A 21,936-nucleotide genomic window follows, 5' to 3' on the forward strand; every position below is an offset into this window, starting at 1 on the left:
TCCTTAACAACTCTAACTATGTGTATAGCCAAAATATGCAAAACTACATGGAGAAAAAAGCTCCCAAGATATCATCTATTCTTGAATAAACACTTAACCTTGCAGTTTCTAAAAATGGTGTAACCTCAAAATGTGGAGCTTTGCTTGTGTAGGTCTTTGAAGTATTTATTATCATAAAAGAAGACAAGCCTCTCCACTCTTTTGAGAGAAAAAAATTCCCTTGTCCACTTACCATTTATTGACCTTCAATTGAAGAGATTAAATTGGCTATTAACATTGACATTTGGACTCTTGTGACATTAATTGGCAACCGATATTGACATGAATTAAAGAGATTAAATGGATGGTAACTTGGCATTTGGGTTCTTGATTTTGAGTTATTGTCCAAGAAAAAACATGCCTTCTCGTTTTAGAAGCCCCACTTTTCAACAACTATGTGCCTAGGCAAGTTGGAGAGAGGAATAGCATGGACTTATTACAGAGAGGAATAATATGCTTTTGAAAGAGTAGTGGGTCCCTTCAAAGAATTATGTTCACGTTCTAATGTGCTCCACCCCTAAATTATGTTCTAATGTTCTTTGAATTCCTAAATCATGGAGGACTCATTTAGTGGGTGGGAGCTTACCCTTTTCACCCCAAACACTTTTAAATGCATCTAATTGTGCACTACTCTCTTAGTGGGTGGGGCTTGTCCTTTTCACCCCAAATATTCTTTCCAAAGATCTTGTGTAGGACCTTGTCATGTGGAGTGTAAGCCAATTAAAGATTGGCTAATGAAGATTAATGTGTAATTGTCTTGTTAATCAAGATCAATAATTTTAATTCTTTTAATGGAAATCCAAATTTCCCCTTGTGAAAAATCCAATTTTCCCAAATTTCATCATGGATTCGTGTGTTTTAATTAGCTCAATGTGTGCATATGATAAAGCAAAATTTAAAGACAAAATCCATGCAATTTAATCTCAATCAAGCCAATTTTCACCTTCTTCCAAGAGAACTTTTATACACAGTGATTTGATTAAGATATGGGTGGATTAATGACTAAATTGATCTATGATTAGATCTATCTTTGGACTATTAATTAATGATAATTTACAACCCAAATAGTGTCTCAATTAAGCACCTGTGATTATACTAAACCTATTCCTAATGTAATGAGAGATTGACATAGTTAGCCTAAAACGTGATAACAAAAAACAATATGATTAAGCAAAAGAGAGAGCAAAGATAAGTAAAATTAATTCCAAATGACGAACTTTTACATCCTTTTTTTTAACCTCTTAATGCAAAATCAACACAATTTTAGTTTATAATCAACCAAAATCAAATAAAAAACACAAAGTAAACACAGTCAACAATACCAAAATCAAATAAGAAACTCATTCAACGGTACCAAAACAACTCTGAATCCATAAATTGCTTGGCAATGGAAGTGTTACTCCCCACTCCAATCTAGGCTAGAAATAGGTGTAGCATCATCTCTTAAGTACACCAAGCTTCCATTTTTTGAACTTATGTGTAAGGTACAGGTTCCATAGCCTCTGCCTCATCTCGTAGGGCCTTGAATAAGGTTGAAGACAAATACCGTTCTCCAAAGCTTGGCAACATTGTCTGCCGCCCAAAAAAAGAGGGGAAAAAAGGAGTTTAATCATTAATGCTTAAACTGCTAAATTGACAAGAGATTCACATTCCTGTAGATTGTGATTGTGTGAGATGCTTGTGAGAAAAAGAGTTTGCATCATTAAATTATTCTAGGTGATTGAACAATCTTTATCTAAAGACTTGAACATCACTGCATTGATTACCCTAAGCTCTAGGTGATGAAACAATCTTCTTCTTAAGATTTCTCTCTATTTATGAGGATGTATTGCACTTTTACAGTTGAGACTAGATTTAGCACATAGGGCTTTCTTTGACAATTTTGACAGTGATAGCTCAATTATAGCTTGGTTCTTGTTTCATTTTCAGTTTGTTATTCCATGATTCAGTTACTCATGGATTCATTGTAACTTTTGGTCTCATAGACCCTTGTGGTCTTTTGTAGATGTTAATATATCTTTCTTTATTTCTTTCTTTCTACCCATCTTCACTCAAATGATCTCTCTCTCTCTCTCTCTCTCTCATGCCTCGTGGTGCCTATGGCTATATGGTGGATGCCCTATCAGATATCTACATTTGGACCCTGGTGAGTGGGAATGGACTGATGTGACTATCCCCATGAGGAGCATACCTTTCAACTACAATGTATGTAACACCAAGTTGCTCACTCTTAGGCCTCATTGGGAGGAGGAGCCAGATTTCCTACTTCTGGCTGTTGCTACATGGTGGGTTGCCCACCAACCAATGGAGATCTAATTTTTACAGTGGATCCCTCCTGTCCTAGATGCCCAACTCCATCCGAGACAATGTATCATTGCTTATGGGAGTGCAAAGAAGCACAGAGGATTTGGGTATCTATAGCTCTTGGGCAGATTGAGGAGTGATCCTATCTATATTACTGGAGGTGCTAGATTTCCTACTTCTGGCTGTTTCTACATGGTGGGTTGCCCACCAACCAATGTAGATATATGTTTGGCATGGATCCCTCTTGTCCTAGATGCCCAACTCCATATAAGACAATGTATCATTGCTTATGGGAGTGCAAAGGAGCACGGAGGATTTGGGTATCTATAGCCCAGCTCTTGGGCAGATTGAGGAGTGATCCTATCTCTATTACTTGAGGTGCTATTGCATGGTTGACTCAGTCTTGCCCACAGCTTTTTTTTTGAGGGCAGTGATGCAGATCCTGTTATTCTTGTCTGTAGGGGCATAGTTCAGAGATGTTTGCTTCAGAATATCCCTCAGTTATGATACACACCACCTCCGCTGAGTATTTACACCACCTGCTGGGATTTATTGCTAGTATCACGGTGTGGCATATCTGGAGACTGGAAGTCCAGGTGCTCAGAGGCCTTCGGGGCTATTCATGTGTATGACACCCAGTGTATCTGCAATATATGGAGTGACATTGTTCATACTCTTTTGGCCACCTGGGCCCGTATACAGGGATCTTCTAGAGCTGCGCAAACAAAACACAGCAACTTTATGAGAGAGTGGACTTCTACTCTACTCCTATGGGGATTTTATGGCAACATAGTGCCCCTGATTGGTTGAGATCTCCCTACATTTTGGTTTGCAATCTCCCTTTGTATGATTTTATATTACTTAACAGAAGTCTCTTTTCTGAAAATAAAAAGTTTCATAGACCTTTCTTAAATTTTTAAAAAAAGTAATTTCTTAGCAATCCTAAATTTGTAGCAATGATGTTAAAAGAGATGTCCACCTAGAGTACTTACAACAATCAGCTTCCCCTTGTTCTCAGGTCTTGCTGCAAGTTTTAGAGCTGCAACAGTATTGGCTCCAGAAGAGATACCAGCCTATGCACCAGATAAAAATTATGTATCTCAAATGTTAGTATGAGAATCGATCATTTGTCTTTGCTTAATACGAGTGCGTGTGTGCATTCATTGACATGCACACACACAAATGCATGCATGCATTTGTATGTCCATACATACCTACATGCGTGCATGAACGTACATTTGTCTTCGCTCAATATGAGTGCGTGTGTGCATTCACCAACACGCACACACACACATGCATTCATGCATATCTTTGTATGTCCATACATACCTACATGCATGCATGTAGGTACATTTATCTTATTACCATAAGTGCTACCTAAATGCATGCACACAGGTATGTATGCATATGTGTAAGCATGCATGCATGTACATATGTAGTATATGCATGCATGCATGTATGTAAATGCCTGGCTATGTATGTATGTATATATATGTACGAGTGAATGTGTGTGTGTGTATTGTAATGTATGCATGTATTTATGTATATTGTATATTTATGTCCTTAGCAAGAAAACTATATGTATGTATATATTTGTTTATGTATCTATGTATGTATGTGATGTATACATGTACACTATATATGTTGTCTTCTACAAAGGTATCTATGTATGTTGTCCTAGGTCTACAAAGGTATCTTACCAGCAAGCCTTCTTTGAAAGCAAGCTCCCTTGCCATTGCTATAGCTTCATCACTTGACACCTGATAGCCGAAGGAAAACACTTAGCTGCAGTAATGTCCAGTGTAATAAAGATTTACTCTTATTTGAAGAATTTTGGCATGATAAGACACCTGCAAAACTTCCTCCATCACATCCATGTCTAAGATGCCTGGTTTGAAGCCAACGCCAAATCCAGTGATCTGATGAGGGCCTGCAAAAAACAAAAACACGTAGCAAAATATTTCAACACACTACATTATTTAACAATTTTAAAATGCACCTTCTCAGCTATAGTTGAGGAGGCTAAAATGATGCTACCTCTCAAAATGGAGGTAGTGGTTTGAGTCTACCCTAGTTGCATGTAATTTCAGTACCAATCTCCCAATAAAAAAAAAACAATTTAAAACTTTGCTGTTTTTTTCTATCAACACTACTGCAAGTTGAAAAATGTTCTCTCTCTCTCTCTCTCTCTCTCTCTCTCTCTCTCTCTCTCGGAAGTGGGCTGAAGTTTTATCGGCAGATGCATTTTCAGCTTTTGAGGAAGTTGGTTTAGATAACGAACAGAAGGGAAGGAGCAAGGCGTCAGAGTTCTATCACCACGACCGGACCGAACACAGGCTACCACTTCTCTTTCCAGGTACAAAGAGTGCAGGCGTGCAAAACTGAAAGCTGAAAGTGTGCAGGTTCAAGCCGTGAGCTTTTATGTATACATAGTGTGGGTTTTGGTCCCGAGAGCAAACTATTGCAGCATTTCAGAGGTTCTATTCCAGTGATTCCAGCTGAATGCATGTATGCATCGTGTGGGATTCTGAGAAATGGATACTTCGTGCAATGTTGATGACCAGGGTGCCTGCCAAACACCGCCTAAAGCACAGCTCATTTTTCGCACAAGAATGAGGGAAAGTACGCCTTCCCTAGGCTCATCTAGGGTTGGGAAAATGTCTAGAACCAAAGACGATTCTATGTATGAAAAAGTGCAGATTATGATCAAGGCGGAATTGAACAACATGCGACTAGATTTGGAAAAGGAAATGTATGAGGCTATGGAAGCCCGGAAGAACGACATGTATGCATGCATGAGGAAGGAGTTGCATAAGGAAATACTAACGGAATTGTGGGCTGAGATGTAGGCCCTCTTGAGAACAGAGGTGAATGTAATGGAAATTGCGGTGTATAAAAAAGTTAGTGATGCAATGGCTGAGGTCGAATCCTGGAAAAGTAAGATGGAGAAATGCATAACAGATAAAGATGTCTTGATCAAGGAACTCCAAGGAGAACTTTTGGCATGCAAAAAACAGCTAGAAGGGCAAAAGGGGTTGGTAACACCCCAACGTGCTGATGAAATTAAGGAGTTGAAAACACACGTTGAGAAAGAGATCAGATCCTTTGCTGAGCTGACAAAGCAAACAAAAGCAGATGTTCTAGAGAATACCAAATGGATTGATATAGTGAAGAAACACAAGGGTGCGTCAGTTGATAAAGTCGAGGTAATGAATGCCACTCTGGAGGAGGAGGCTAAGAGACGTGCTAGGGCCTTACATGTGCGAGTTACTAGATGGAATGAGAAAAGCTCCCCCAAAGAGGATGCAAAAGATCTTGGCACTAAAATGGGAGTATCTGAGCTCCCCATAGTGGATGCTTGGAGAGTGGGCAAGGATGCTACAAAGGCATGGGCATTGATCTTTAAGTTCCCAGACATGGGATCAAAGAGGGCCTTCTTATAAAAAAGGATGGCTCTCAAGGGAGAGAAGATTTATCTGGATGAGGATCTAACACCAACACAAGTAGCACACAGAAAAGAGCATATGCCTTGGGTATATGAAGCACGGAAGGTAGGGAAGTGGGCAGTGTACAGGGACGGTAGGGTGATTATTACAGAGTGCCGATCTACATGACGGTGCGTGGCCCATGGGACCCTAAAGATGACAGTACTTCGAAGACACATTCAGAGATAGAGACATTGTCTTCTATACGGAGACCCATCACCGTGCAGGGAGTCGCTTCCCAACAGTGCGCGGATATACATGGGAGTCGGTTTATCGCCCCCACCCACGTACACCAGGTAGTACTAGAGGATCAGGCGGAGTGGCTGTGTTATTTAGAGAGAGGAGCTTTAGGATATGATTCACGTAGCACATAGAGACGCAGATGCACAATATATGTGGATTAGAGTTCGCACAGAGAGGCTATAGGACATATACATTGCTGTATGCTATTTTCCTCCTGCCTACTCGAGATATGCACAGCAGGGTGAGTCACCTTATCTGGCATTGTATGAAGACATCATACGCTTTGCTAACTTGGGAGACATTCTTTTGGTGGGGGACTTCAATGCTCGTACGGGCAATGAGCAATCAACACTTTATGACACAGAGGAGCCTTTATATAGAGAGCTTGAAGCGGATGAAGTGGGCATATAGAGGACATCACAGGATATGGGTGAGATCACAGAGTATGGGACACATCTCTTGGCTTTGGGGAGTGCTCATGGGTTTGCTTATTTATAATGGTTTGTCACGATGGCCCGGTTCGGGTGCTTTTACATGTTGGAATAACAAGAAGGGCGCTAGTACAGTGGACTACTTGATGGGATCCCCTACTTTGATGCCAGATATCCAGAGTTTCTATATTTCTGACAGGCCGATTGGGATGGCGGCAGATCATGCATACTTATGCTTCACAGTGTTATGCAGGAACCAAAGATGGTTATCGCCATTACCTCTCTCTCGCCACCCTAGATACCATTTTACATGAGAGACTGCTAGAGTTTATTGCAGTGCAGTCTACGATGGCCTTTTCACTCTTGACCCAGATAGCCCTTCAGAGGAGCTTACGAGAGGCTTTATAGAGGTACTACATACCTCGGCAGCATATGCTTTCCCATATACTATAGCTGCCTCTAAGCCCTTGAGCAGTACTGTTCCGCAGAATAGCTTGTATGATGACGAATGCTAAGAGACCCGAGCTTACTACAGAGAGATGTCGCCCTTGGGGCACGTACACAGACAGGCCAAGACGCTCTTCCGACACTTTGTGCGAAAGAAGAAGCGGGATTACCTGGCAAAGCTCGAGACAAAGTTGTACCAATTATTCTTGAGTCAGGACACTAAGAGGGCTTGGAAAATGTTCCAGGAGAGGTAGCCACCTACCCCGATCACGGCACCTGAGACTTGGCACCATTCCGCGCCCGCCATCACCTCGAGCGGATCATTGCGTTTTCTTCACTTTGCGGATGGTGCTAGATGATGCGATTGATAGACTACACATAAGGAGGGCGCAAGATCATGAAGGTCTAGCAGCTGAACATTTCTCATATGCACGGGATACTCTGGCGCCGATACTTGTACACATGTTAAATAGAGCTACGTGTGAAGGTTTCCCAGCTAGTTGGACAGATAACACTATTGTGCCGTTGCTTAAGAGCGGGGATCCCATGATGCCCAGTAACTATCGTACGATCATGATTGGCCATTATCTGGCTAAGATATACGGATCTATCTTGGAGCATGAGATGAGCCGGTGGGCAGAGACGCAGGGACAGAGAGCAACTGGACAGGCTGGTTTTAGGAGGGGATACACCACACTGGCTCATATACTCACCCTCAAAGCTCTTATTGAGGAGGGACGAGCACTAGGATGGAGGATATATTGTTGTTTTGTGGACTTCCGCAAAGCATTTGATATGGTACCATGTGCCAGGCTTATGAGGAGACTATAGGATATTGGTGTCCTTGAGGAGATGCAGTGGGGAGTATACACTTTGTATGAGTTAGTGATAGGCAGAGTACGTGCCCCAGGGGGCTTGTCGGATGCAGTGAGTAGTACTATTGGGGTGAAGTAGGGCTGCCCGCTTTCACCCACGCTCTTTGGGCTATACATTGATGAGGTCTCAGACTATGTGGATAGTGTTACAGGCCTGAGTATTTTACCTCTTTTCTTAAGCACTGTGATTATGTTTAAGCATGTCTAACATTCACTGATCATGTTTTATTCGGTATGAGCATGTGTAAGATTGTACATGTGTGTGGATGCAGATACATGTTTGGTGTGTGTGTGTACATGTGTGTGCATGCTCATATGTTTGTTCATGTGCATGTATATGTGTTTCTCTTACCTTGTTTTGCAGGTGTAGCAGTTTCCTTCTCTCTCAAGGCTACTTGTGGGTCAGCCCTGCAAGCACAACCAGTCAACAGCCAATAGGTGACGTGGCACTGCCACATGGCACAAGTGACGTGGCAGCCGACACGTGGTACGGCTGGCTACACAGGCTGGACTGCAGCAGCTGATGTGGCACACGTGGTACAGATGGTTGAGGCCTGGCGCTGATGTGGCTGCTGGAGCTGACGTATGGCTGGCTGCAAGCATAGGCGCACGTGCAGGCACTAACGTGGCAGGCACAGGCACACGTGTGGCTGGCTGCAGGTGAGTCGGCTGATGCAGGCAGGCGCACAAGGGAAGGAGATAGAAGCGAAGCGAAGTGTATCGTCCGGCAGTAAATGAAGAAAAATAGATCAAGAGAGAGGGAGCACACACAGAAGAGAAAACCCTAATGTATATTGCAAACCCTAACCATAGAGGGAAGCCATCTCCCTACTCACACAATGCATAAAGCCATAATCCATAATCTACAACACACACTATGTGTTGTGTCCACACATTGCTAACCCTAGCTAATGTCCACACAACTATGACCAGCTGGACGCGGTCATTTATGTCTCACACATGTTACTACCTAACATGCCAGTACATAGTGCAACTGGCATAAGCTGACATCGAGCTTGAATCTCAACAGTCCCTCTCAAGCTCATGATGTACTGCCATAGATGAAGATGTAGATGAGCTTGGGCTATCAAAGCTCTCAACACTCCCCCTCAAGCTCATCCCATGTACTCCCAACATAGTATGGAAGTACTCAAACTTCTCCTTGCTAAGTGGCTTTGTAAAGATGTCGGCCACCTGCTCTTCAGTCTTCACATACTGCAAATCCACTGTACCATCCAACACTTTCTCTGACAAATGATAGTGGACCTCTATGTGTTTGGTCCGCGCATGAAAAACTGGATTCTTGGCCAATTGTATGCTGCTCATGTTATCTATTTATGCATAAAATCAAAATTGATGAAAATAACTCTTTTGAATAAAAAATAAAATTCTTTATGCATCTATTTATGCTGCATAAAATCAAAATTGATAAGAATAACTCTTTTGGAATAAAAATAAAATTCTTTATGCATCTATTTATGCATAAAATCAAAATTGATGAAAATAATTCTTTTGAATTAAAAATAAAATTCTTTATGCATTATTTATGCATAAAATCAAAATTGATGAAAATAACTCTTTTGAATTAAAAATAAAATTCTTTATGCATTATTTATGCATAAAATCAAAATTGAGAAGAATAACTCTTTTGGAATAAAAATAAAATTCTTTATGCATCTATTTATGCATAAAATCAAAATTGATGAAAATAACTCTTTTGAAATAAAAATAGATTTCTTTATGCATCTTTCTATGCATAAAATCAAAATTGATGAGAATAACACTTTTTGGATTAAATTAAATTCTTTATGCATCTTTCCATGCATAAATCCAATTTAGTAGGAATTACACTTTTAGAATAAAAGAATTTCTCTTATGCATCTAATTTATGCATAAAATCCATTTATGAAGAAAATCACACTTTTAATATAAAAATATCTTTTATGCATATGTTTATACATACAAATCATTTATGATGAAAATCACTCTTTTAATATAAAAGAATTTCTTTTATGCATCCATTTATGCATAAAAATCATTTATGATGAAAATCACACTTTTAATATAAAAAAAATATCTTTTATGCATGTCTATGCATACAAATCATAACCTTGCCACGTATGATTAGTCAAATTGACCAAAAACTACGAGATCTGCTCCTGCGAGCTCCGCCTCCGCCGCCTCCCCCCCCCCCCCGGCTGCTTCTCGCCGTCGCGTCCCCCCTCTCCCCCCCGCCTTCTCCTCCGCCCTCTCCTCCGCCTCCTTCCTCGCCATCTCTCCCCCGCCTTCTTCCTCGCATCCTCCCCCGCCATCTCTCCCCCGCCATCTCCCCCCCGCCTTCTTCCTCGCATCCTCCCCCGCCTCCTTCCTCGCATCCTCCCCCGCCATCTCTCCCCTCCCCCGCCTTCTCCTCCTCCGCCTCCTTCCTCGTTTCCTCCCCCGCCTCCTTCCTCGCTTCCTTCCCCCGCCATCTCTACCCCCCCCCGCCTTCTCCTCCGCCTCGCTTCTCTCCCCCGCCATCTCTACCCCCCCGCCTTCTCCCCCGCTACGCGGCTCTTCCCCCCCGCCTTCTCCCTCACCTCCCCTTGCGTCTCGCCCCTCCCTCCACCGCTAGCTCCCCCGCCTCAGCTCCCCCCTCCCCCCCCCCCCCGCTCCGCCCCCGCTATCCTCTAACCTTCCGCCTCTCCGTTTCCTCGTAGGGCTGTGTCCCTCCCGTTGGTGACCCCGGTTTCTGGCCTTTTTCCTCTGGAGGACTCCATGGAAGCCGCTCCGACTACCCCTGCCGATTCCGGTCTCCGTCTGGAGTTCACAGCTGCAGATCATCAGTTGTTTGTTTCCACAGTATCCGCTCTTGAGGCCTCCTCCTTGGTCTGCAAGATAGTGGGTAGCCGTCCGATGCGGAGAGAGCTTCGCGACCTTCTGCAAGGCAGCCTCGTTGGCGTGCCTGCCAAGATCGTCAGTGTCGATTTTTTGGGACGTGGCTACTACCAGGTGGATTTCGAGTCTCCCCAGGCAGCTCAGATGGTGCTGGCTCGGAGTCCCATTGCCCTCCGCTCATCCCGGGCATTCCTGGCACGATGGACTCACGGTTTCGACCCCGCTTCTGACCCGCTAGCAGGCGCGACAGGTTTCCCCATCACTATCTGCTTTCCTGGACTCCGCAGGGAGTACTTGCCCCTCTTGTCATCCATTGGCAAGGCGTTCGGACAGGTGGTGGAGACGCCTCAGACAGCGGCTTCAGTGATAGCTCGGGCAGCAGGACTCCCGGCCATTCGCCAATTGGCCCCAAAGCGTGGCACCCCCGCAGGTATTTATTTATCACTCGAAGTCGGCGTAGCCCTTGTACAATTCTTGAGAAGATGCCTCCTTGCTTCACGTGGAGGAGATCTCCTTGAACTTTCACCCAGTTTGTGTTGTGGGATACAAGAGCCTTGGTCCCCTTTTTATACAAGATTGGGGGTGAAAAGCTATGCTTTCCCCCCTTAGAGAAAAAAAAAACTACTACAAGTGCTTTCCAAAAGAAAACTCTTCGAATAGTCTCTCTCTCTCTCTCTTTTTTTTTTGGGTAGGATTGATTGTCAGATCTCTCTCTTGAGCTTCCCCACAACGGCGGCAAGTTGCATTTTGTGGCTCTACGGCAAGGCTCCTAACAACACATGTTTCGTCATAGGCAAGGTAAGCTCTTCACTTGAAGAGAAGCACATATAGAGAGTTCAAATCCACTGACACCCACATTCTCGCATAGCTTCAAAAGTACAGTGCGTTAACTAGCAAATAAAAAGTACCAAAATGATTTAAAGGATAATTTTCAATAATTGAAGATTGATTAGGAAAGGCACCTGGGCTTTCTGTTGGCTCCACACCATAAATCTGTGATTAGGCCAAGGGATTCATGAGATGATTTCAACAAATTAATTGGCTAACCACCTTGACATCAGTTGGTTACTAACTTTTATAATGATGAAAGCCAATATTTGGCTATCAATTGGCCACTAACCTTTACATTGATTCCAAAAAATATTTGGCTACTAACATTGACAATAATTTAAGAGATTAATTGGCTAATAACCTTCAATTGAAGAGACTAAACTGGCTACTAAATTGATATTTGGGTTCTTTTTGACATTAATTGGCAACCAATCTTGACATTAATTGAAGAGATTAATTGGCTGCTAACCTTGACATTTGGGTTCTTGCTTTTGAGGTATTGTCCAACCCCAGTGACAGTCCCACCACTGCCTATGCCCATCACAAATATGTCCACCTGACCTGCACTGTCCTCCCAAATTTCTGGTCCTGTGGTCTCAAAATGAGCCTTCAAAAAACAATTGGAAAAGGAAAAAGGTACAATAAGCTTCACCTTCATTATCCAAAAAGTGAAAAAAAAAACTCATTTAAATAAACAAAAAAACTTTATCTAGCTAGAGCATGACAATTTAAAAAAAAGGTGATGAAAGCTTACCACTCATGTCAACCCCAATAAAGTCATTATATAACAAAACAATGAAACCACATACATACCTAATCACATACACATACACATACCATTACAAGGGTCCTTGCTCAACCATCAAATGGAAAAAGGAGGTTAGATGTGTGTTGGATATCAATGCTCCATCCTCATACTGTATTGCCCAAGCACCGGCTAGCTCATGTTTGTACGGCCCCCATTACAAGGAGTAGCCATGGTAGAGCATAATGGACACCTGGTGTCCCCGTATTCACATGAGGTGGCTTAGGAGGTGAGATGGTTTAGAAATGACTTGGATTAGATTTGGCACACTGCCAAATAGGCTATATGGTACATTGGATTGTTATCTCATAACGGTCCACACATGGAATAGCTGGACTTCACTCTTCATAACGGTCCATACATGGAGTAGGCATACTTTACTCTTAGACACTCTGTCCTAACATTGTGGGCCCCGAATAGGACCCAAGATGAGCTTGGATGGCCGTGGGGGGTGAAGATAATGTGTAGCAGTTTCTAGCTCATCTTTATGGGCCAAGTCTACACCATGGATGGTGGCACAAACTATGACCACATCCTATGCTAGATACATGGCCAACCCCGTCTCCACAGAGTTCGTTAGTCATCACTGTGAGTTTACTCCCTAGCTTCTATTAGCATACAGCCTCCGTCCTTTTCTCTCTTTTTTCTCAAGAAAAGATTATTCCATTAGTTACCAAAAATGTAGCCGAATCGTATAAGTACATGACCTAGTCTCAATCATGGGAGACAAGAAAAACAGCAGGGGACATAGCTGCTCTTTAGGCGTTAGTGCATCTTGTATATGCACAATCATAGAATCTGTCACACTAACAAACAACCAATACAGTACCTTTTTGGCTTTCTCATGCCATGCCTTATATGCCTGCACTCGTTGAGGAGTTGAATTTTCTTCAGCAATCTCTGGCTTCTTTTCATCACCTGTGATATTCTTTTCCCATAAGAAAATTTTTCAGCCTGAACTTCCATGCCTAGAAGTTATTCTTTTCTAGCTTCTCACTAACAATCTGTGATAGACTATCAGACATCTTTACTTGTAGCAACTTACCAAATAGTGCTTGCAAAAAATTTCTACACTCACAGCAAATCTGTAACCTTCTACAGCAGTATTGTAAATCTATTATCATGCCGTTGTATGTGAACCAGTCACATACATATACATCCACCAACACTTACAACACGTAGATTGATTGTCTTGCAACCAAATTTTAGCTGTAACTTTACACCGAACTAGAAATTGGGCATATACATTCAAAACCGACACTTCATAGAACGCATGCAAAAAACTTGCAGAGCCAAAATGGGGCCTGAAACGTGCCCAAATCATGCCGAAACGTGTAAAAACCCGGTTAACTATGTTATCTACACACAATATGGTCTTCTTCCTTCACCTAGGAGGATGCCTCAATTTGAGACAATAGCTTTTCTATCTGTCTGTAGCTCTCACAGCTACTGAAGGTGTTGCTCCAAAATCAGAGAGGAAAAGAGATGGAAATACCCTTACCCATGTAGTACCGCTTCCTTGGTTGCCTTGTTCTTGCCTCTTGCTTGCCTCCTTAGCTCTCACATGAACTGGAGCTCCGATACCGTAAAGAGAATGTGGGGGAGAGGGAGAGCTTGAGTTCCTTGCAAGCAAACACACACACACAAGAGAGCAAGACACGAGAGAGATGGATGGCTGAATTTTCTTCTATCTTCTTCTCTTCTCTATAACCATTAACATAAAGAGATAAGAGTACATACTATAAGGGAAAGTACTCTCCTACTATAACATACAATGGTCTTCCATAGTTTGAACCCGACTACATGAACTGGCGCTAAGTGGCTGTGTGTTGTCCATTGGTGGCATACCAACCATAATCTCACCAACCATGCCAGTGGCATAAGTGTGGATGCTATCACCCAGGTGGGTCATCAATGTCCGCAACACTAGTTGAGCGATATCTCAACAGCAATGTCTACTACAGATACGCTAAAAATTCGATCCTGATGGAGAACTCTCAACAAACAGGAGTTCCCATGAGTTCGAAAAACTGGTGTGCATGCCCAATACACGCTCTTGGGTTGGGTCATCAAGTCCACTAAAGAGCCCCTTGTCCATTCGTTGTTACCGTCGTGGAAAACCCACTCTCAACTTTGTGCCTCCCTGTAGCTCACCTCCACCCTTACCCTTACCTTCACTCACGGCCAATGCAAATTTGGCTAGAACTAAACGCCTTGCCACCGTGCTGGGATGTGTAAACGTCAAGCTGCCAATCTTCAAAGGAACCACCTCAAAAGATGCTGACGACCATGTGCACCGCTTCATAGCCATGTGTAGGAACAGAGGGTTGGACAGGGAGGATGCCTATCTGGTACTCTTCCCTTCCACCTTCGAGGGGTCGGCTGACAAATGGTTCAGTCACTTTCCAATGAACCACTTTGGCAACTCTACAGTCCTATGTGATACCAGAACCTTCTGTCCAAGAAATTGTGAGGAGCGGGTGCTCCAGGAACTCCACCACTTGAAGCTGCTTCTTGGAGAAACTGTTTGTGAGCTCATGACACGGGCGACAGTCCTAGTGGCCCACTTACTGCCCATCCAGGTGACTTCATGGTGCGCTAGTGGGTGAATCAAGCTCTTCCACGCACCACTCAACAAAAGATCCTGGAGAGCCTCAGGCCAGGTGCCACCTTGCAGGAGTTCCAAGAACTTGCCACTCACCTTGAAAATGCACGTCTCTTGTTTGAAGGTGACGGCAACGGAAGGGTTGACACTCACAGGTCCACGACCACTGCAAATGACATAGTGACCAAGCTCCAAATGGACTTGGAAGCTCTCAAGCTCTAGAAGGCTCACAAGAAGGAAGACCATCTCAAACGTGAGCTAGAGGCTCTCAAGCTCCAAAGGCTTAGCAAGAAGAGGGAAGTCTTGCCAAACTCCAGAAGGAGATAGAAGAGCTCAAGGCTCAACAAGAAGCCAAGAGAACAGTTTGGTATGCCATCTATCAATCACAGGAGTATCCAAAAAAGAGATATTGCAATTTCAGTGAGAAGGGTGGTCATGAGGATAAAGACTGCTACTACTTTAAGGGGTTCCACCAGTTGCACCAATAACATCCATTCCCACCAACAACTGCCAGTCACTTGGCAGGCCCCATACTCCTATGTACCAACCGATTTCAGCACCAACCTGCACCCAACAAGCCCCTCCCTCACATTGTCACGTGCACGCCCGTGCCATGGCTAATATTCAGCATGAACTGGCTTAATCCCTGACTAGTGCAGCAGTTAGAATAAGCATCCTCATCATCATCAGTAGCATCAGAAGCATCACCCATTAGCAGGACCATCAGCATCATCATCATCAGATTCAGCAGCATCATTGTCTTCATCATAAACATCATCATGGAGGGTATGGATGCCCAGTCAGCAGCCAGCATTGCAGTTGGCTGCCTTTGGAGCATCCCACCAGCCAGTCGGCTAGGTCCCAGGTGGTCGGGTAGCAGCTTGGACAAGGCCTCCAATCAGCGCAGCATTTAATGCAGAGAAAAAGAATTTATTTCTTGTCCTTTGCTGGCCGACAATAGTACAGCTGGCCGACCAGCACTCCAAACACATATATAAGCACAACTCATAATTCAGCAAATCATCAGTCAGTAGATCATCACTCATTCATTCATAGCATCAAGTAGATTCATGTAGAAGGGGCCTAGGGGACCAGCACTCCAAACACATATATAAGCACAACTCATAATTCAGCAAATCATCAGTCAGTAGATCATCACTCATTCATTCATAGCTTCAAGTAGATTCATGTAGAAGGGGCCTAGGTCACCCCTATGGGGCTGACCATAGCCCTACATCATGTACAAGCATAAAGTTACCTTTTTGTACCATATTAATACAAGAAAACCCTATCCCTAAATACTCTCTCTTCTTCTCTCTCCTTTGTCTTAATCATTCTTAATTAGCATCAATGTTCTTAATTAGGCTTAGGGATGTGGATCAGTACAACAAGGTTTCCGCGCATGCAACAACCATCAAGTCTTCCACTTCTCATCCCCAATCCTCCAGCCGCCGCCGCCGCCACCCTAGTGACAACCCCCATAGCTCGCCCACCTGGGGGACCATTGAAGGCGGTCTCTTGGACTCACGGCGGCGAGGACAAGCTCTAGCGAGATGTCCCATCTGCCTGCATATGAAGCATTGGCCTAGGAGGCCACAATACTCCACTCTGCAAAATAGGGGCTCCCCGGAGGCAAGGAAGAGATATGGCATGCGGCATTGTCTCCAAAGAGGCTACACAAATACGAAGGGATGCAATCCCTACCACCCGAGCAAGAACCAAAGCGGCGGTGGGGGGGATTCCATCACTCTCCCGATGGCACCACCTATCACAAAGAGGAGAGGAAGGTACTCTTTCCTAAGGCCTGGGAAGAAGATTGTCACGGAAAAGCTTGAAACACTAGCCAGCGGGTTGGATGCTAGGTCGAAGCCGGTGCCACCTTGCAAAAAGAAGGCCTGGGCCGTACGCAGTGCAACGGGGCTCAGCTACATGACTTTGTCCGATGCTATTGGCGAGTTGAACTCAACCTGGTAGTAGCCCCAAGCCCTAGAGGATGAATATCAATGATCTTTCCAGACGTGCCAAAGGAGGCAAGCTTGTAAAACAGATCCCTGAGCTGTTCACGCGCAGGGCGGTTACAATCTGGCAAGCGTCCAATGATGCGACTGTCGAAGGGAGGAGTTGGACGCCCGCTTCTGAAAAGGAAAGGCAAGAGACGGCAGCCTCGATCAGGGATGATGGAGCGGCTACCATGAAGTCCTCCCGGGGATTCAAGACTAGAAGAGGCCAAAACTCACCGATAGGAAAAACTCCCTGAAAGCTGTAGACCTGCCTTGAGAAAACGCTAAAGGGGGGGAGGCGAGGAGGGGGTATGAGGAGCCGGAAGGTGAGGGGGAAGCTCGAATGAAGGAGGAGGGGAGGAGGGGAGGCGGGGATGCGTAGAAGGCAAGAGGGTGGGAGGTGCGCTGAAGGTAGGAGAGTGGGGAGGGGTGCGTTGAAGGGCAGGTGGGGGTGCAGGGGCAAGAGGGCTGGGAAGGGCTGGAGGGTTGGCAAGGACAAGCAGGGAAGGCCAGGTAGGGATGCACTGAAGGCAGGAGGGCAGGCGGGGGGGTTGGATGTAGGGGGTGGGGGATGGCAGGCACACCAGAGCAAGAAGGTGCAAGGCGGGCGACGATAGTTGTGGAAGCGAAACGAGCAACGCGAAGGGGAGAGAGGGTGGCGCGTCAACCACGGGGGCTCTCCCAGTACACGCTACAAGTAGCATAGAATGCCTTGCTTTTTAAATTGTGCCTTTACAGCTTAGAGCATCAGCGACGGGGCTGTTCTTGCCAGGAATGTCTTCAATCATACCTCCAAACTGTTGGAAGATCTGACTCTATCTGGCTTGTCTATCACTCTATTATCTGGCATGATGATCTGTCTTAAGTGTGAACTCTCTCCCGTAAAGAAAATGTTTCCAATGCTTAAGAGTTGTCATCACCCCCAATAACTCCTTGACATACATAGAATAATTCTTTTCTACGTCATTTAATTTCCGGATGTAATAAGCCACTTCTTGCTAAAGGACAGCTCCTATGGCTAAATTGTTGGCATCCGTAATCACCTCGAAATGATCATCCCATGAAGCCAATTTGAGAACCACCGACTTGGAGGCAACTTTTTTCATTGCATGAAATGCCTGGAGTGCTTTGCCTGTGAACGGACACTTTTTGTCGATGCATCTTCACGTCCTTGAGCAAATCTATAAGAGATGTTGCAAGGTCACAAAACTTGTCCATATGCAAACTGTATACTTAACAGAGAACTACAAAGGAGCACATCTCTTGAGCATTTTGGGAACATCCCATTCGAGAATTTCCCTTACCTTTTCAAGATGGGGCTAATCCCATCTGCACTAATAATATCTCCCAGATAATGAATTTCTTCTACTCCAAATTCGCTCTTTCTTGCATTGATGTAGAGCGCATTGTCTCACAGAAGTTGCAAGACCTTTTCAACATCCTTCTCATGCTGCTCTGTAGTCGTAGAAAAGATGAGTATATAATCTAAAAAGATGAACATGCACTTTCGTATATTAGCTCCACAAAAACTCGAGACATCATCTTGTTAAACGCCGCCGGTGCATTGGTGAGGCCGAATGGCATCACCACAAACTCGTAGTGGCCACGTTCAGTCTCACCACAAACTCGTAGTGGCCATATTCAGTTCTGAAGACAGTTTTGGATATGTCAACCGTAAAGATCCGAACCTAATGATAGCCACTCTTGAGGTCTATCTTGGAAAAGAACTTTACTCCATTGAGTCGCTCAAGAATATACTCAATCTTGGGCATGGGGAACCTATTCTTCATTGTGAGCTTATTAAGAGCCCTATAGTCCACGCATAATCGTGCGGACTTGTCTTTCTTCTGCACAAACAAGATAGGTGTAGCAAAGGGCGCAGATGAGGACCGGATATATCCAGTTCACCCTCCAATGCCTTAGAAAGGCGATAGGGGAACTTACTCGGTGGTTCTATCCGCATAAAGGCTATCATAGCTTCACGTTCAAGCCTTTCTCGGGTTGCTTGGTCAGCCCGTCTTTGGTCTTTTCAGCCCTGTGTTTAGCGTGCTCGGCCCTTCGTTCATCCTCATGTCGAGCTTCTTTGGCCCATCGTTCTTCCGCCTTTTTGGTGTCTTCTTTTTGCCTTTGTTACTCCATGCAATCTTTCCAATTCTAAGAGCTCTTTTGGCTTTTCAGCTACTTCCTTGCCTTTTTTAGCTTCCATGGCTTTTTTTTTTTTTTGTGGCTACTTCTTCTTTAGCCTCTATCTATTGCTTGAGAAATTTGTTTTGTTCCAAGAGTAACTTGATGAAGTCTTCATTGCTTTGCAAAAGCGTTTCTGTAGTGGTTGTGTCTTCTTTGTAGATTTCTCCTTCCATATCTTCTTTGTAGCTTTCTCATGATGTCTCTCCTGACATTGTGGAGGCTTGGGTTGTTTTTCCTGACCACAGTTTTACCATCCATGGAATGCTCTCACTTTAGGGTAGCCAAGTTGGGTTACAACCTCTAGCTCTGATACCAATGTTGAATGCAATAGGTTGATCGTCGTAACTCGCAACAAAGCCTTCTGTATACCCGTGAGTTTATGCAATTCCACTTTACTTGAGAGAGAAGAGAAGAGAGAGAGAAGATAAGGTCGACACAGTATTGGGTCCCAATTACCTATTGAAGCCGTCCCCTCCACTTGATGAAGTCTTCATTGCTTTGCAGAAGCGTTTCTGTAGTGGTTGTGTCTTCTTTGTAGATTCTCCTTCCATATCTTCTTTGTAGCTTTCTGATGATGTCTCTCCCATGGTCACCACGAAACGCGTTTCATTGTTGCTAAAATGTGAAACACGTTTTGTTATTAAAACGTTTCAATCATGGACGTTTCGTCCAACGTTTCAAGGAAGCTGAAAAGTTGAGAAGGAAGAAATAAAATGTTCAATATTGAACATTATTGCAATTTGTGCTTTTGGCTCCACCAATTATGAGGCATGTTATTTTTTGTTTATGTAAGATATATACAGTATGACTCAGAATGAGGAATCACTCAGAATTGTCCATGGATGCAATCAACAATACATTGTAGTTTTAAACTTAAACTTTGTTTGGTTATTCGCTACTATTGGATTTTGGTACTTTTGTTTTCTTGATTGTAAGTGAGTATGAATGATGACTCAAGACTTCCCAACGCAAGGACGAAGTAGACTGAACGCAGGCTGAACCACATGCTATCCAAGCTCCTTTGAATAGCTCTTCGATGACCACTATGCAAACCCAGAACTGCGGGACACACATATGCCGGCTGAATGCTGAAGAAACTCTTCGCGGAGGCCTTGGGGCTGTAGCACAATAAAGTGCTGTATGCTGAATGTATGCTCAAGAGGCCGGTGGCTTTAGGCACACATAACTGCTTGAGACCTTCTTGTAGATCTTATTTGATGAGAATGAGAATGCTGTGGACTGAAGTGCTGGGATTTAGGCTGCTGGTTGGCGTTTACAGCATTTTATGCTGTGCATAACATCACATGTGCCTTTTTAATCCTGGCCGACTGTATCACCTACCCAACTGCTGAACACACTAGATGTTGGCCGACTGTATCACCTACCTAACTGCTGAACACACTAGATGTTGGCCGACTAATGCTTGCAAGCATTATTTATGTTGTTGGTCTGCTGCTGAGGGCTGTCGACTGGACACAAAAGCATGCCTATGGACTAGCCAAAGGCCAGCCCGTGCCCATGACGCATGGTAGGCAGCATGAACAGCCCATAGAATGGGGCTCATGTTAAAAGCTCCCAAACGATACGTGCGGGCGAGCCCCGTGCATGTGACCACTAGGCAAACGGACCATGGGGTTCCAGATCAAAGGGTGTTGGAGTTGACTGCTGAAGGGCCAGCCTAAGATGACCCCAAGCATGCAAGAGATTGATTGCAAATTTGTCCTCAAATGCACGGCTAAAGCCACATGCCCGCATGTCTGTGAAAATCCATCTCGTGCTCTGAGGCCAAAGGCCTCCCAGGATTGGGTGTAGGTGGAGATCCAGCTCTAGCAGAAAGTCCTTCCAAGGCTCACCACTTGGGAGAAGACCTCGAACAATCAACTTGCCCAATAAGGCTTGGCTCTGAATGGAGGGGTCGATGATGCCCAGCCCCACTCTGCTTCTCGGTTGAATGATCTCTCCAAGCCACCTTGGCCCGAGCAGGTCTCCCATCATTGCCAGCCCATAGAAAGTTCCAAATCAAATGCTGAAGAGCCCAGTAGGAGGTGATGTACCACATGGTGGCAAGAAGAACTTGGTTCGACACCACAACCCGGCCACCTAAGGAAAGCCTAGAAAAACTCTAGTATAGCAACTTCTTCCGGATGCTCAGAAGAAGAGGGGCAAGCTGCTGCTCTGGGGAGATGTCAAAGGCAACCTAGCATCCAAGATAACGAACCGGAGTGTCCCTCGGGACCCACTGAAAAGCCTCAACTGGACAACAAGTCGGGGTAGGTGATGAGCCAACCCAAAATCCCCATGACTTGTGCCAGTTGTTTTGTGCTCCGCATGCATGACAGGAAACCTCAATTGTTGTGGCCCCAACAGATATGCTGCAGTGTCATCGACGAACTCAGAATCGAGAAGCTCCTCTTGTGCTCAAATGGGAAGATGCAGTCCCTAGAGTCTAGTCTCTTGGGCGGAGAGAAAACTACTCATGGCCTCAGCGACGAATAGGAAGAGATAAGGTGCTAGAGGGCACCCCTGCCAGATTGAGCGAGAAAGCGGAAATCTGTCATCTCTAGCTCCCCGAATAAGAACCTGGCTATGTGAAGCCGAGTAGAGTCCCGATAGAACTCGGACCCACTCCTCTAGGAAACCCATCGTGCACATCGTCCCCTCCAAAAGCCCCAATCTACTTTGTCATAGGAAATCAAGGAGCATCTCCACTCCAACAGGTACATCAGAAAGTGGCAAGCATATGGATAGGTACATAGGAATATGGAAAGATGTACAGCCAAGAGGTTTGTACAGGCTATGAGTTGATC

General features: G+C 44.5%; 1 protein-coding gene across 1 annotated transcript in view; it reads right to left on the reverse strand.

Moving 5' to 3' along the window:
- Nucleotides 1-1,351: 1,351 nt before the first annotated feature.
- LOC147606954 (bifunctional L-3-cyanoalanine synthase/cysteine synthase 1, mitochondrial-like) overlaps nucleotides 1,352-21,936 on the reverse strand; it is a 22,770-nt gene continuing 2,185 nt past the window's right edge. Inside the window, exons 5-10 of the mRNA XM_086791061.1 lie at nucleotides 12,002-12,139; nucleotides 11,664-11,694; nucleotides 4,194-4,273; nucleotides 4,044-4,103; nucleotides 3,336-3,416; nucleotides 1,352-1,611 (exon numbers count right to left, since the gene is read on the reverse strand). Coding sequence (XP_086647187.1) covers nucleotides 1,513-1,611; nucleotides 3,336-3,416; nucleotides 4,044-4,103; nucleotides 4,194-4,273; nucleotides 11,664-11,694; nucleotides 12,002-12,139 — 489 coding nt within the window. The 3' untranslated portion in view covers nucleotides 1,352-1,512. The remainder of the gene's footprint in view (nucleotides 1,612-3,335; nucleotides 3,417-4,043; nucleotides 4,104-4,193; nucleotides 4,274-11,663; nucleotides 11,695-12,001; nucleotides 12,140-21,936) is intronic.

Source organism: Cibotium barometz, chromosome 56 (genome assembly GCF_041138505.1).
Source record: "Cibotium barometz isolate CiBa-2024 chromosome 56, ASM4113850v1, whole genome shotgun sequence".
In the NCBI taxonomy this organism is placed as follows: Eukaryota; Viridiplantae; Streptophyta; class Polypodiopsida; order Cyatheales; family Cibotiaceae; genus Cibotium; species Cibotium barometz.